Source organism: Microtus pennsylvanicus, chromosome 11, assembly GCF_037038515.1.
Source record: "Microtus pennsylvanicus isolate mMicPen1 chromosome 11, mMicPen1.hap1, whole genome shotgun sequence".
In the NCBI taxonomy this organism is placed as follows: domain Eukaryota; kingdom Metazoa; phylum Chordata; class Mammalia; order Rodentia; family Cricetidae; genus Microtus; species Microtus pennsylvanicus.
The window spans coordinates 40,808,405-40,824,406 of NC_134589.1; the positions used below are offsets into that span (position 1 = coordinate 40,808,405).

The 16,002-nt window shown below is 43.0% G+C and overlaps 1 protein-coding gene across 1 annotated transcript in view; it reads left to right on the plus strand.

The window, feature by feature from the left end:
* Window positions 1-16,002, plus strand: part of Myo1d (myosin ID) — a 293,048-nt gene that overhangs the window by 168,684 nt on the left and 108,362 nt on the right. Inside the window, exons 17-19 of the mRNA XM_075991410.1 lie at window positions 6,967-7,190; window positions 13,751-13,895; window positions 14,601-14,705. Coding sequence (XP_075847525.1) covers window positions 6,967-7,190; window positions 13,751-13,895; window positions 14,601-14,705 — 474 coding nt within the window. The remainder of the gene's footprint in view (window positions 1-6,966; window positions 7,191-13,750; window positions 13,896-14,600; window positions 14,706-16,002) is intronic.

The window sequence follows — 16,002 nt, forward strand, 5'->3', positions numbered from 1 at the left end:
AAGTTCAATTCCCAGTAAACACTTCGTGACTCACAACCATCTGAAATGAGATCTGGTGCCCTTTTCTGGCATGGAGGTGTATGCAGACAGAACAGTGTATACATAATAAATAAAATAAGTCTTTTTTTTAAAAAAAAAATCCTTCCTAAAAAGCCTAGAAGAGGCCAAATTGGATACAGCTGTCACACTGTAAGTTGGGTGGAGTATATGAGTATCAACAGTGAATTATATGTGTTTTACAGTTTGCTCAAATTCAACCTGGTACTTAAATACACCCTCTTAACCACTACCACTACCGTTCTTTGACAGATATAACCTGTCAAAGGAACTAGATGGGCATTTGAGTCTAGAAATGGAGAAAGGCCCTCTAAAAATTGTCCCTAAGTATGGATGGCCTAGGAAGTTTAATTTTGAAGAATTCTAGTTGTGGAAACCAAGAGAATACCCACTTCAGAGAACACTAGAAAGGTCTGAGGTAGTGATTTGTACTAACCATAAGACAGAAAGGCCCAGTGCCCATGACAGCTAAAATAAAAATAAAAACAGAACACATGAGGAAAGCTGGCCTCTTCTGAAACTAAAGCAAAGGTTCATAATTGACCTGTAATGAGTGCCAGATGTTGCTTTGAGATGCCTGACTACTGAGGAAATGTGAGCCAAAGGAAAAGGCAGAATCCAGATGTGATTCTGTGAAGCCCCTGGCTAAAGGTAGAGATCGCACTTATATCTGCTGTCCACTCCCCTGAAACGGCAGGGTAGTTCCGAACCTAAATAAAGCCACTGGGACAGGCAGAGCCATAGTGCCCATGACAGCAGACAAGAGACAGGAACAGCTTTGGAAGTGAACCAGTGGTAACTCCTCCAAGAAGGTGAAGAAACTCAAGAGTCTGCCATTTCATGACAAAAGCTGCCATTTCATCTCCCGGAGCTGTGGGAGGGACCAGGCGTCTTCTCTACAGGAGAGTGAGAGAGACAACCGAAGAAAGAGACTAGTAAAAAGCTGAGTAAAGAAAGGACCACCAGGGCTCCTTTCAGACACAAAAAAACTGGTGACTCCCTCAATCTCATCTCACAGATAGCACCCGGTTTACTGTCTGAAGACAGTGACTCAGACATGTCCTGGCCTTGGGGACACAGACTCAGGAGAAAGACACAATACTGTATTCAAGGGTATTGAATGAAAGGGTAGACAGTGAAAACAAACACACTTTCCCAGCTCTCCCTCACTCAGGGAAACCTAGAAGCAAAGAGAAAAGCGCTTGGCCATATTTACATTCCAGAATCCCTCACAAATGGCTAGTCCCCAGCCACTGTAGGGAAGTTCACCATCCACAAAGCTCATGAACAGATCTTCCAATTGTGCTGTCTTTGGTCTAGATAGCCAAAATTCCCAAACACCCAGGGAATGCTCTGGCACCAAACACTGAGTCCCAAGAAAATGGAAGAAAGGGTATACATATAAACATAACAGGTGCAATATAAGAGCAGGGTGGATAGAAACCCTAAAAGTCATATGGTAAAGAAAAGTGAGATGCTGTGTGTGAAATAGGAACAATGTGCCTGCAATGGAACCTTCTACGAGCAAGGATGAGCTCCTTCCTGAGTGACTGCAGCATCCTTGGAATTGTCATAGCAGTGAGAGACAACCACAAACAAAGACAAAGATATCTTGCCTGGTAGAGCCTGGCTTCTAGAGGCTCTTCTAGAGCCTGAGCAGCGTTCCAGCAGGTGTGCTGGAACAGCACACAGTGTGCTGGACAGTGATGAGAGAAGAGAAGAAACTGAACTTGACATTTTCCATACGTAATACCCTGACCATCACTCTGCTAAGATGTTCTGCCAAGTTTCTATGTAACCAAAATTCTCTTGGAAGTCCCCTAGTCTTTCAGTTTGGGGACTATAAAAACCCCACTTCTCCTATGTTCAGGGCTGACCTCTCAAATCCCACATTTAGGGAGAATCAGTTGCCTGACACATATATTGTACACATATAATAAAACTTGCTATAAATTTAGCTAATTTGTGGGATGCTTTTTATTCTATTTCCATGGGATTAAAACTTCCTTCCAAAACATCTTGGTTTTTTTTTCCTTTTTGATTGCTTCTTTGTTTTATTTTGAGGCAGGATCTCATTTTTAAAATATTAATATGCAGCTGGGCATAACACCACCACCCGTTAAAATGCTTTTAACTGGGCATGTAGTAGTCCATATCTGTAATCCCAGTGCTTGGAAGGTAGAAGCCCGTCCTTGGTTGCATAGGGGATTTGAGACAAGCCTGAGACCAGCCTGAACGACATCAGACCCCATCAAAAGGATAAACAAAGAATGCTTTCAGTGGGGTGCCCTTGTAGTTTGAACCTTTCAGGCATGTGCAAACAAGTAGTAAGCATTTGATTATGGAATTTAACATTTAATCTTCTGCTTTCTAAATTCTGTCATCAAGCAGTCCTCTACAGAGATAAACTTCATGTGACACTTGAACAAACCAACAGTAGAGCTGGAGAAGTGGCTCAGCAGTAAAGAACACTTCTTGCTCTTGCAGAGGACCCAGGTTCAATTCCCAGCACCAACATGGTGGTTTGCAACATCTGTCACTCCAGGTCTTGTGTACCTGGCACCCTCTTCTGACCTCCAAGGGCACCAAGCACACATGTGGTGTACACACTTGCAGGTCAAATGCAGGCAAACATAAAATGAATAAATCTAATTTTTTTCTAAAATTAATAAAAAAGTTTGTGCAGCTTTAAACAGAGATGAAAAATGGAAAACTATTATACTTTAATCTTTTTTGTCTTTTTGGTTTTTTGTTTGTTTGTTTGTTTTGATACGGGATTTCTCTGTGTAACCCTGACTGTCCTGGAACTTATTCTGTAGAGCACCTCAAAAGCAGAGATTCGCCTGCCTCTGCCTCTAAAGGTGCTGAGAATAAAGGTCTGCACCACCACACCTGGCCTACACCATAATTTTCATACTGCTAACCCTTGGAGGGAAAGTCAGCAGCAACTCCTCCACACAGACACATAAGTGTTCATGAAACAGTCTTTTTCCCCCATGGGACAGTCTTAATGAGATGTTGTGTTTGCAAAGCAGGAACAATACACTTTCCAAGTAAATGTCATACTATAATTATGAGGGAAAATGCATGAGCTACTTTCTCCAAGGAGTCCTAAAGAATGTGTCCTCAACTCTGAAGCCAAACAGGTACAACTTCGTATTATAAACTTACATAAGTGTCATCCAAAAAAAAAGAAAACTTGGACCCAACTGGAAAAGGGCACCAAAAAAATCAATAATTTTTCAAAAAGAAAAATAGAGCATGGAGACGTGCAGGGGGCATTCTGAAAAGTCATGGCTGCTTTGAAAGGGTCAGCATTCACTATTAAAGCAGAGCCAAGGAGAACTTAGAACACCCAGCCCTCTGGTGAGAGCCTTTCTTCCCCAGTCGAGAAGAGTTGTCAGGGCTTTCCGTCTTCCCTACCTCTGGTATCCAGAAGTGGGATCTACTAGCAGTTATTGTTACTGAACCAAGAAATGCTCTCTAGATATGAAAAATGAATATCAAGTCACTGGCCACATATCTCCCGACTTAGTAAAGTGTTTATTTCTGAAAAGTTACAAAAGACTATACCAACAGTGGCCCAAAACCAAGACTCCCTTTCTGTCCTTGCTGGGTAACTAGAAAACTGGGTACAGAATGCAAATTCTGGGTGCAATCCATCTTGTAACACCCAATAGAGCAGCACTATTTGAGTGTGGACAAATGAATGTCTTACATTCACTGAAGAGTTTTCAGGTCACATTGACATGTGACAGAAGCAAAAACATCTGCATTTACAGGGGGGAAAAAAGTCATGCAGCCCACCAGTGAAAGAATAGACTTTGAAGCAGTCCTAGCAGCTGTGCTCAGCAAGCTCCAACAGAGACCAGGCACTGTCTCCCTGTCTCTATTCACCCTCACAGCACTGAGGAGGTAAACACCATTGCCACCCAGTCTTACAGATAAGAAGTCTACAGTGCAGAAGAGACTTGCTCATGTCTGCTCAGCTGTTGTGAGTGCCCCGGCTTTGGTCAGTCTGTGCCCAGAGTGCACTGCCAGCTACTCTGCCCCTGCACCCCAAGAAGTAGACATTTTAAGCAACTGCTTTATACTTCCAAGGATAATAAAGAGAAACCTAGCAGCCATGTGGAAACTACTGCAGAGAAGGGAGCCAAGACAGAGAAAGACAGAAGCTCAAGCATCAGTAAGCCAGTATGAAGAGTGGTTTGTAAAGCCTCAGGACCGGACCTGTGCAACAGCCAAAGGAGCGGGTCTCAGGGAATACCCCAAGAAAAAGATTCTGTAGATGAGCCTACCAGTCGGAAAAGACCATCGTTGGTCACTTGATGGGCCTATGATAGCATTTGGTAAAAGTTAACACAAGATGTACTAAAAAGTTAAATCAGAGGTTTTAGAAATTTTACCCATAATTCTGAACTGAGTAAAAGCAAATTTATGAGGGAATGAGAGAATAACCATACTCCCTTGTCTATTTTATAAGTCCATTTTATATGTCATACATAATATAATGCAATACATGTGTGTGAATTATTCAGTGGGTGGTATATGTAGAAAACACTGATATGACAGCTGTTGAGATGCCAGAAGTATGAGTGGTGCTGAGAGAGTTCCCACAACTGGAACAGGACAGTATGTGTATGTGATCTGCAGATATGACAATGGGTCCCAGAAGTATGAGTGGTGCTGAGAGAGTTCCCACAACTGGAACAGGACAGTATGTGTATGTGATCTGCAGATATGACAATGGGTCCCAGAAGTATGAGTGGTGCCGAGAGAGTTCCCACAACTGGAACAGGACAGTATGTGTATGTGATCTGCAGATATGACAATGGGTCCCAGAAGTATGAGTGGTGCCGAGAGAGTTCCCACAACTGGAACAGGACAGTATGTGTATGTGATCTGCAGATGTGACAATGGGTCCCAGAAGTATGAGTGGTGCTGAGAGAGTTCCCACAACTGGAACAGGACAGTATGTGTATGTGATCTGCAGATATGACAATGGGTCCCAGAAGCAGCAGTTAAAATAGTTTATGGAGAATGAGCATGTAAGGTAGAGAAGTAAGGGCAGGTGTCAGGGAAAGGGCTACTGTCTTTTAATCTAAGCATTTTTACACTATTTTTTTTTTGACAATCCAAATCCTAGATAAACGAACAACACAAATGACCTTAAAGACTATCCTTAAAAAGAGCACTCCTGGAATGTTTTTAAAGAATCTAACCAAAACTGTTTAAGAAAAAGCTTTATAAAATACTTCTTGGAAATTAAAAGATTGACTTTGTATGGAGAATGGGCACCAAGAGAACATTAATTTCTCCCCTCTGAAAAGCAAAGCCACAAACAGTATGAAACTTTAGTTTTGTCTAAGAAATTGAATCACACACTTCCACCCTCTAATTGTGTTCCTTTGGTTTCTCAAGATACCAAAGAAGGGGCCTTTATTTTAGCACTTGGGTGGGGGAGTAGCACAGCCATCTGTACAGCACATTCAGCTACAGGAAGGAGCCGCAGAGACTAAAAAGGGCTGCTGTGCCGACACCACGTGAGAGAATGAGATGGTTTTCATCGCCTCGTTGTCTTCCAGCGCTGTTGATACATGAACTCTAGATTCCCATCACACGCTGCTCACACACCATGTTTCCCTTATGTATTGCGGTTTTTCTTGACCCATCGGGCTCCTTTGATAACCTCCTCCCATGTGGTATGCAAACCAATCTGCGTGTGCGCACAGTGCCACGGGCTGCAGAGGGAGAACACTACCAGCACACGGCGAACACTGAGTCTGCAGGAAGACGGACTCAAAACAACTAAACAAAAGAACCGGTGCAAAGGTGTCTTAGGAGAATTTGGGGAGCACAGATGGGGATTCAAGAAGAAATGCAGGAAACCTGAGAGAGACTGGAGAACACACACTAGTAGGTTTTAAATTCAGGGTTGAAACCATTGTCCCTTTCGGGTCAGGGACGAGGAGGGGAATAAGACAAGTAGCCCAAGGACAGGACTGGGTGGTAAAGCAGAGCAGTGACCGGGGGTAGTGTGTAGCAGAAAAAGTGGGTAGTCATTTGAGATCACAAAGACTCTGCAGCAGACAAGAACAGAAAAGGGAAACAGTAGGGAAGAAAGCAGATTTGGTGGTTGAGAGACTGTATAGGGTAAAAGCCCTTGGTCAAAGATTACATCAAATTCAGCTTTGCTCAAGAGATTATATTTACTCAAGACAAAATAGGAGTACCTGGATACAGGATCTTAGGGGAGAAATAAGTATCTCTGATTTGATGCTTGGGCTTTTATATATTGCCTGATCAACTTCCGAGTTGCTGAAATAAACAAGAAAACTTCATATGATATTGATGATCTCTCTGGCCCTTTCCCCCTGGAATATATTAAATTCTCAGGACTTTATCTCATGCCTAGAGAGGGTGGGAGCGTAGGCTTTGCGTAAGTAAATCCGGTTGCAAACCCAAAGTGGCGTTCCACTTAGCACCGGTGAGTGTGATCTGTGTAAAGCTCCGTTTCCTGAAGCACTGGAGATGCGTATGGCGCTTGGCTCTGACTCATCTTACTTGACTTCAGCTTTCCCAAAATATTTATCTATCTACAGATACTTGCATTTTGGTTTTCTCCATTTCGTGACAATAAAGTTAAAACTGCCTTAAATACCACACACACTTCTCTGTAGAATTATGAGCGGCTAGGTCCTGGTTGGGGAGAGGCGGGTAGTTTGACCATGATTCCCAGCGCCATCTATTGGCGGTAGGTGGAATCAACAGACTTTGTCTTTGTTTCATTCACCAAGCAGGTTGCCAGCCCAGCTGGTTACGCGGAGGAACCATCTGTAATGCCAAAGTCACCTACTACTCTACTCAGTCAGCCAGCAACATTTTCGGTTTTCTTTCTCTGTCTTGAAGGTGTGGCGTGGCACCCTGGCCCGAATGCGGTACAAGAGGACCAAGGCAGCTCTGACAATAATCAGGTACTACCGGCGCTATAAAGTGAAGTCGTACATCGACGAGGTATCCAGACGCTTCCACGGGGTCAAGACCATGAGAGACTACGGGAAGCATGTGAAGTGGCCCACCCCACCAAAAGTCCTGCGCCGCTTTGAGGAGGCCCTGCAGTCGATTTTCAATAGGTAAAAACTTGGCAAGTGCCACATTCCTGTGCAGTGGCACACTCCCAAATCCTCGGCCTTGGCATTGGCTCGGATCTTTGCTGCTGTGACATTTACCTCTCCTTCTATCTTGTGTTTGATTGATTTTGTTTTCAAAGGGCATCTGCTTACCTCTCAAAGTAATGGAACTGCCAACGTGTTTTTCCTGTAGCACTTCAGAGCAGCATGCCACAACTCCTGGATCTAAGCCACATTTAAGATAAACTACCAGCATGCTATCCCCCACTTCCTGTCATTAGCAAAAAACATAAATAACTTTCTTAAAAGCAACACACATACCTCAAACTAGCAAGTCGCATTGATCCTATGAGAGCCGCAGCTCAGTCCAGCTGTGCCTTAGACTCAGGAGCTCCTGAAGCCCTGATGCCGTAGGTCCACTCTGTTTGATGGACCTGAGCATGGGGCCCAGGCCTTTAACAGTTCCCCGGTGGCTTGAAAGTGCAGCGAAGGGAGAGAACAACTATTTTAAGCCATGCTTCTTTTTTTTCTTAAATAAATACTCAGGGAAACATTTGGACCTTCTCAACTGATTTTTTTTTATGACCTGCCCTGAATCTAAGAGTGTCTTTGCCTAAGCCCTTCCTCCTCATTTTGAGCTTGTTTCTTGACAGCATGCATGCAGCAGAGACAGTTGCCCCTGCAGTGTCTTCAGAGAATTCTCCAGGCCCCCTGTAGACACTAGATTCTCAAGCTTCCAACATAGGATGCTTTCATACTTTCTTTCTTTTTTCTTTTTCTTTTTTTCTTTTTTTTTTTTGAGATAGGCTGTCTCTGTTATGTAATTCTGGCTGTCCTGTATTTTCCTATATAAACCAGGCTGACTTCAAGCTCACAGAGATTCACCTGCTCCTGCCTCCCAAGTGCTGGACTTAAAGGCATGTGAAACATGCCTGTCCATGTTGTAGCACTTTAGTAGAACCTGTATTCTTTAACCATATCTGCACTTCTATACATAATACAACCTAATTATTCTGTATATGGTTGTTATTGCTGTGTTGTTTAGGGAGTAATAAGACCGAAAATCTCTACCGGTGTTCATCAGAGTTGCAGCCATTGTTGACACAACTCTACTAACCATCTGCAGCCAGTTGAGCTCAAGGATACAGATGTGAAGTACTGCTGATATCTAGTGCTGTCTTAACTATGATCATCTGGGGACATTAGCCAAACTAACAGATCCCAAATGTAGTCATGTGATATAATTGCTTTTAAAATATACTACTTGATATTCTGAATGTAGAAGAACTACTTTTAATTGTATGCCGAATCAGACTTCCATCTTCATTAATAGACTGTTTGGAAAGATAGAGAAGTCACATGACAGGAGACTCATGAATATGCATCTTATTTGTACTTTATAAAAACCATAAAAATGCAGAACTGTTGGTGCAGGCCCACAGCCGTAACTACTTAGGAGGTTGGAGTAGGAGGATCTCAAGTTCTTGGGTAAGTTAGACCCTGCCTGGAAAGATAAAAGGAGAATTAAGGACATGGTTAGATGGTAGAGTGCTTGCCTAGCATGCACAAGGTCTAAATTCAGTAATTAAGTCCTCAGTGCCACAAAGGGAGGATATAAAGAGGACAAACAATATAAAATTAGTGAAAGTAAAGGAAACAACTCTCAGTTGTCAGATACAACACTGAAAGTAACTTTGGGGGAAAATATTAGTTAACTCTGTGTGTGTGTGTGTGTGTGAGAGAGAGAGAGAGAGAGAGAGAGAGAGAGAGAGAGAGAGAATATGAATGAGAGAGAATACCTCATATGTCACAGGGTAGCCTTTAACTTGCTATATAGTTAAGGCTTACCTTTACCATCTGCTCTTCCTGCCTCTCATTTCCAAGTGATGGGTTTCCAGGTGTGCGTCATGATTTATGTGTTGCAGCCATCAACTGCCAATAGCTCCTTACCTAAGGGTAGGGCCTCATGACCCCTTTCTCATCCACGATAGAATTTTGACTGGCTTGATCCTGTGCAGGTTCAAGTTCATAAATACAACGGCCCTCTCATGTCCAGAACACAATATGTCACAACACTCCTCCTCATCCTTCAGCTCCTACGTTCTTTCCACCCCTTCTTCCATAGTGTTCCCTGAGCCTTTGGGGAGGGAGTAGTGTAGACGTCCTAGTTAGGGCTGAGCATTCAATGTCACTTATTTTTATACCTTGGCCAGTTATAAATATCTGCATTAGCCACTGCCCACTGCAAAAAGAAACTTCTCTGACTGAAGTTGAAAGCAGCACAAATCTATAAGTATAAACGTATATTTAGAAAGCAATTTGACAGCATGACCATTTAGAGAAACAACAATAGTCAGTTCCCCTCTGGGGCCTATTACCTCCCCAGCCACAGGCTTTTGACCAACTTTACAGTGGTACTCATAAACTCTCTCCTGTGGAGACTGCCTCAAATCTAGTCAGAAAGGTATTGGTTGCCTCCGTGATAATCAATGCCAGTGGTTTAGTGGGCACATCTTGCCTGGCAGATAGTATTGTAGCATGGAGGTTCCCCCACGGGGTAAGACCGTTGATGTCTTTTCTCCCCCAGTGGCCTGCATAGCACCTCCTAGCACTGTAAAAGCTAGCCATCAGGGAGGAAGTTTCCCAGTCAGTTCCGAGCTCATTTCTCTATGTTCAGCAACCAGTGTATACAGGGTCTTCAGCAGCAGGGTCACCAACTACTTATGGTGGGCAACCTTGAGAAACAGCAATAGCCTATGTTATCAGTAGGGAGGGCTGGAATCCCCTTGTTGGAGAACTCATGGGGAGGTATCCCATACCTGGCACTGAAGTACCACTTACTAATGCGTGCCCTCTGTGCGTAGCGTTTCTACACCTACGGGGTACTTTCATCCAAACCTTTTGCCCCCAGCGTGCCCCTCTTCTTTCATGTCTTATGGATTCTCCTTCTCCCCTCTCCCCAGTAAAGTCTCCCCACCATAGTCTTTTCTGGCTTCCTGACCTCTATGGACACGCCTTGTTAAATACATAAATCTAAGAATTTGAAATTAGGATCCAGATATGAAAAAAGAACATGGACGTTTGCCTTTCTGAGTCTGTGTTCTCTCACTTGGTGTGATATTTTCCAGTTCCATCCATTTTCTCACAGATTTCATAATTTCATTTTTCTTTATAGTTGAATAAAATTCTGGTGTGTGTGTGTGTGTGTGTGTACATACTACATCTTCAGTATTCACGAGTTGTTGGGCACCTAGGTAGATTCCATTTCCTGGTGCTGTTGTAAGCACTGAACGTGGATATGCAAGTATCTCTGTAATCAGATGTGGAGTCCTTTGGGTGTATGCCCAGGTGTGATGCAGCTAGTTCATCTGGTAGTTCTGTTTTGGAAAACTTCCACACTGATTTCCATAGCAGCCACACCAGTTTATACCCCCTGTTTAATATTTGTGATGACTGCAAATGATAGTGATTAATTTCACATTGTACCCTGGCCTAAGAAGGCCTCTTTTTTAGATTTTGATGTTTTACTTTAAGTCTGGAACTGGTTAATTTGTATATAATTAAATTTGCTCATCCAGCAAATATTTACTGAACACCTGGTGTTTTGCAGGTACTAACCAGGCTTCCAGGGACACAGTGACAATGGGAAAGAATGGGAATGACAGTCCCAGCCTCCTCAAACGGGTCATAGTTGATGAATACATAAAAATACTGTTTTTTCTCCTCCCCCTCTTCCGAATGAATCTTGCCATTTGTATTCTTCTAGTCAGGCAAACCTTTTCTGTAAAGGGCCTGTAGTATTTTAGGCTATGCAGGCTACATATGGTCTCTCACATAGTCTTTGTTTTGTTAAACGTGTAAAAATGTAAAGACTTCTCTGAGCTCACAAGCAGAATAAAAACAGACCTTGAGCCAGATTTGAAACAAGCTGTAGTTTATGAACCCCTGATTTTGAATGTTTTGTTCTGTGGGATTCTGTGAGATAGGTGTTAAGGGATTCCAGTGTTATTGTTGGGCTTGTTGTGAGTTTCTAGAATCTCCCTATGTGCTAATTGTATTATTTTGTTTTCAGTGCTTTGTTTGTTTTTTTGTTTGTTTTGAGAGAGAGTCTCATATAACCTGAACTATCCTTAAACTCCATTATGTAGCGAAGGATGACCTTGATCTTCTGATCCTCCTGCCTTTGCCTCCTAAGTACTGATCTGTGGGCATGTGCCTTCAAGCCTTGTTCTTTCTAGTTGTGTTAGGATAATTCCTTTCCTCACAGTAACTTTTTGTGGCTGAGCCTGCTTTGTGCCCAGTTTTGGCCCTTTCCTGTCATTAGGCAAGTGGTCTTTATGGCTGCCTACCTGAAGTTATGTATTGTGGTTTGTATGACAAGAATAATAAGCCAGATGACTCTCACCATGGCTGAACAGGTCAAATGCCTGAAACTCAAGTGTGCTTCTGTGCTGAGGGTCTCTAGTCAGGTGTGAGTCTTGTCTTGGGCCACTGTGGGAAGTAAAGCAGAGACAGGTTGGCCAGACACATGGTAAGAAAGAGAGCAGCAGTCAGATTAAAGTCTCTCCCACCAGCGGTGCCGTCTGTAGCTCTCTGGCCCACTGGAGCCCTTGTTGAGCAAACCGCTTAGTGCTGGAGGGTCTGCCTGTTGCCTGTCACCATTGTTCTTAACTTTGACGGCTATTACTCTTCTAGCCTCTTGTCAAAGACCTCAGAGCAGTCTGCCTCATATGAGCACTGGTAGGCCATAAATGCTCAAGTAGGGGCGGGAGGTAGTGGGACACGGGGCACAGCTCTCACTGTAGGGCTGGGCCTGTGTGTTTTCTTAGTGTTTTGTAACCTACCTTGGTTGGCTGACTCCAACAGCCATGAACTCACTACAACCATCAACTCCTGCCTTTGCTCCCAGCCCTGCCACTCAGGTCTCAACGTCTTCTGGGTCTTGCCATAAAACCTATCCCTGCAAGTTCATCTCCCTGTATTGAGCACAGTGGTCCACACGGAACGGAACCTGCTTCATGTCTGCCCGTCTTCACAGCCACTGTGTTGACATTTCCTGTTCTCATAGCTGTATAGGTTTTCTCTTATTCTTCTATTAGTCGCTTATTTAAGTGTACATTTTTATTTTAGTTGCAGCTTACTCTAGTATTCCATAGGAACATAGTTTAAGAACCGTTGACCTTGATTATTCATTCAATTAAAGACAGTTCATTGTGCTTTTAGCCTCCTTGATTGGCACTACCATGGCAGAAAAAGAGAACAGACATGTCATGTGAGGCAGGTTGCTGCTAAGAGCATAAAATTCCTTCTATTATTCTTCTCAACCAGGAATATTCTTGGTTTATGTTTGCAGATGCCAATGCCCAAAACAAAAACACTAGAGGCATCCTTAAACTTGCTCTGTCCCAACAATCCAATCCATCCACAAATACCATTGGCCTTCCACCAGAATACATCTAGATCAACCCTTGCCTTTGCCTCCATCCCCAGCTCCCTGACCTGAGTCACATTCCTCTGCTGTGTGTTTTATCGAAGTAACCTCCTAACAGATCTTCTGAACCCTAGCCTACAGCAATGACAGTGATCCTATATGTGTCAGGTCATCCGGTCTCTGTGCAGAACCATTCAGGGGTGCCTCACCTCATGAAGAGTAGAGATCAGAGTCCTGATGATGCCCTTGTGACTCTGTGGATTCATTTAACCCTAGATCGCCCTCAAACCTTTCTCTTCCTTTCCCTACCCATGCTGCTTCAGCTTCTCAGGATCCCAGACTTCCCCATAACTCACCAAGCAGGCCCTGTCTCAGAGCCCTTCCACTACTGTGGTCCCTGCTGGTATGCTCCTGCTCAACTGTTCATATGTCTGGCATCTATCCTTGCCAAAAGACCCTTCATAGCCACCCATGTAAACACCACCATACCCATGCCTTCCTTCCGAGGCCTCTCTGCCCTCTTTCCATGTTCCCTTCCATAGTAGGTTTCCAGTCCCCTTCACACACCCACATGTATTTTTTATTGTCCGTTACTCCTTAAAGCACCTGGAAGAAAGTACCTTGAATTGATTTGCTTTTCAGTGTGTCCCCTACATAGAGCAGGACCTGGACTTTCTTGGTGCCTAGGATACAGTTAGATGAATGATGAATCCACATTTCTGTGACCTACAATTGACAGAGGTTGAGTGTCCTGTATTGAAAATACTTGGGACTAGAAGTGTGATTTTTAGACTGTTGAGGCCGTCAGTTTTTCCCAGATCTTGTTGGTTGAGTGGTACTCGGGAAGTTTGAGACTTGAAGGTATTTAGGATATCTGGTTGTTTTGTGCCCAACTAGTATTGTAAAAGCCAGAAGCCACTGAGTTCTAGTCACTTCAAAGCACACAGACAATAATGTGGTTACAAAATTTCTATCTACAGAAAACAGTTTTGTCAACTTCTGTATATATTTTGTAATCATCTTTACATTTTTTAGCATAATGTAAGTTATTTCATGCTTCTTAATGACAGCTTGAACTCTTGGGGAGTGAATGAGTGTCTAAGGCCTCTACATCTTGCTTATTTGCTTATAGATGGAGAGCATCCCTACTCATCAAGACGATACCTGCTTCAGACCTTTCCCAAGTCAGGGCAAAGGTTGCAGCCGTGGAAATGTTGAAAGGTCAAAGAGCAGACCTTGGGCTCCAGAGGGCCTGGGAAGGCAACTATCTTGCTTCGGTAAGTCCAGGTGAACAATGTGAATTCATGCAACTCTGCAAAGAATGTTTCCCTAAGAATCTACAGAAAGGAGGCTTGGATGCTCGAGGCCGGGGTTCCAGCCCCAGCACTGTAAAACAAAATCAATACTTTACAGAGAGATGTTTTAAGAAACTAAATAGTTTCTCTGAGAGGTGTTAAATTAAAAGATTTTTGTTGCTTTTAAATGTATAATACTTGATGTATCATCTGCTTAGAAGAGGGTTATAGCCACATAGATTAGCATAGTCTGTAACCTGACCCTTGACCTCCTCAACCTTTCCTTGAATTATTCAGCAGCCATTTATTTTTTAAGACATGGTCTTTCTACATAGCTCTGACTGTCCTGTAATTTACTATGTATACCAGACTGGTCTCAGACTCAACAGAGATCCGCCTGCCTCTTCCTCCTGAGTGCTGAGATTAAAAAAGTGTGTGTCACAAGACCCGGCTTCAGCAGCCTTTTTATTTATATTATTTCCAATGCTCTATTTCATCTTCTCTCTTGTTGCCTGATTTAAAGTTTTTAATGGGACCTTTGCTATGGTAACACCCTTTGTGAGTCTAACATCTGGGTGAGAGGGTAAAAGGAGTGCTGTGAAACTCTAGGTGTAGTTCTAACGCCATATACTGAGCCATTTCCTTAGCACGTACAGTGAAGAACTCTCCTGTTCTTTGTTCTTTCAGAAGCCAGATACACCCCAGACCTCGGGCACCTTCATGCCAGTCGCTAATGAACTAAAACGTAAAGACAAATATATGAACGTCCTCTTTTCCTGTCATGTCCGGAAGGTAAGATGTTCTTAAAAGTTTGTCTTGACTGCGAGCAAACACACATGGGCTGCAGTGAAAACTTGTATTCCCATGTAGCTGGGTGCAGCCCAGTGAGCTCTGCCCACCTGTGCTGAAGATATGTTGAAAAGACTGACATGACCATCTTAGAGTTAGGCTAGTGAAGCCTTCCTGAGGGAAAGGTGTAGTCTTGCATAACTACTTTTTATTTTTTATTTTTGAGAGATCTTAAATAGCCAAGGCTGGCCTCAGAATCACTATGTAGGCAAGGGTAGGCTTGAACTCCTTCCTGATCTCCCTGCTTCTGCCTCTCCGGTGCTGTCTTCAGATGTGTGCCACCATGCCCAGCTTGATCAGCATTTCTTTTTTAAACAAGTTGTGTGCTTCATTGAGGTATGGGATTTGTACTTTACTATATGTGTGTCCTTCACAGCAAATACCTGTTCTTTTACGTCCTGGCTGCCCGTACCCAAATAACCACACAGAAGCTGTATTAATTATAATAATTAACACTATTTGGCTGATGGATCAAGCATATTTCTAGCTAGCTCTTACATCTTAAATTAACCCATTTCTATTAATCTATGTATCGCCACAAGGCTGTGGCTTACTGGTAAGGTTTTGGCGTATTTCTCCCTTGGCAGCTACATGGCATCTCTTTGACTTTGCCTACTCTCTCTACATATCAGATTTCCAACCTGGGCTTATTTTGCCCTGCTATAGGCCAAAGCAGCTTCTATATTAGACAATAGTAATAAAATATATTCACAGCATACAGAGGGGTTCCCATATCAACTACCAGTCTGCTCTTTATTATTTACTGCCTTTTACACAAGTGTCATTGCTACTTTAAAAACTAGATTTGGAGGGGATGGAGAAATGGCTCAGCAGTTTAGACATTTGCTGCTCTTCCAGAGAACCTGAGTTTGGTTCTCAGCACCTATATCAGGCAGCTCACCATCACCTGTAATTCCAACTTCCGGGGCATCTGATGCCACTGGCCTTCATGGGCTCCTGCACTCATAGACACATACCATACATGGTCACACATGCAGACACATAATTTTATAATTTTAAAATAGAAGAAATTAGAGTAATTATAAAGAAGTTTGTAAAGTAATCCCAATACAGTTCCATATATTAATGAAGCCATGCATTAGCATAACAAAAGATACTATTGTAAATAATGACACCATACAAAGAAGAAATTTAAAAAGTTAGCAAGGATCTCAGAACAAACACTTCGTTTCAAATCTTAAGAAAAATATTTAGTTCCAGTATGTGATTTAGATCAGAG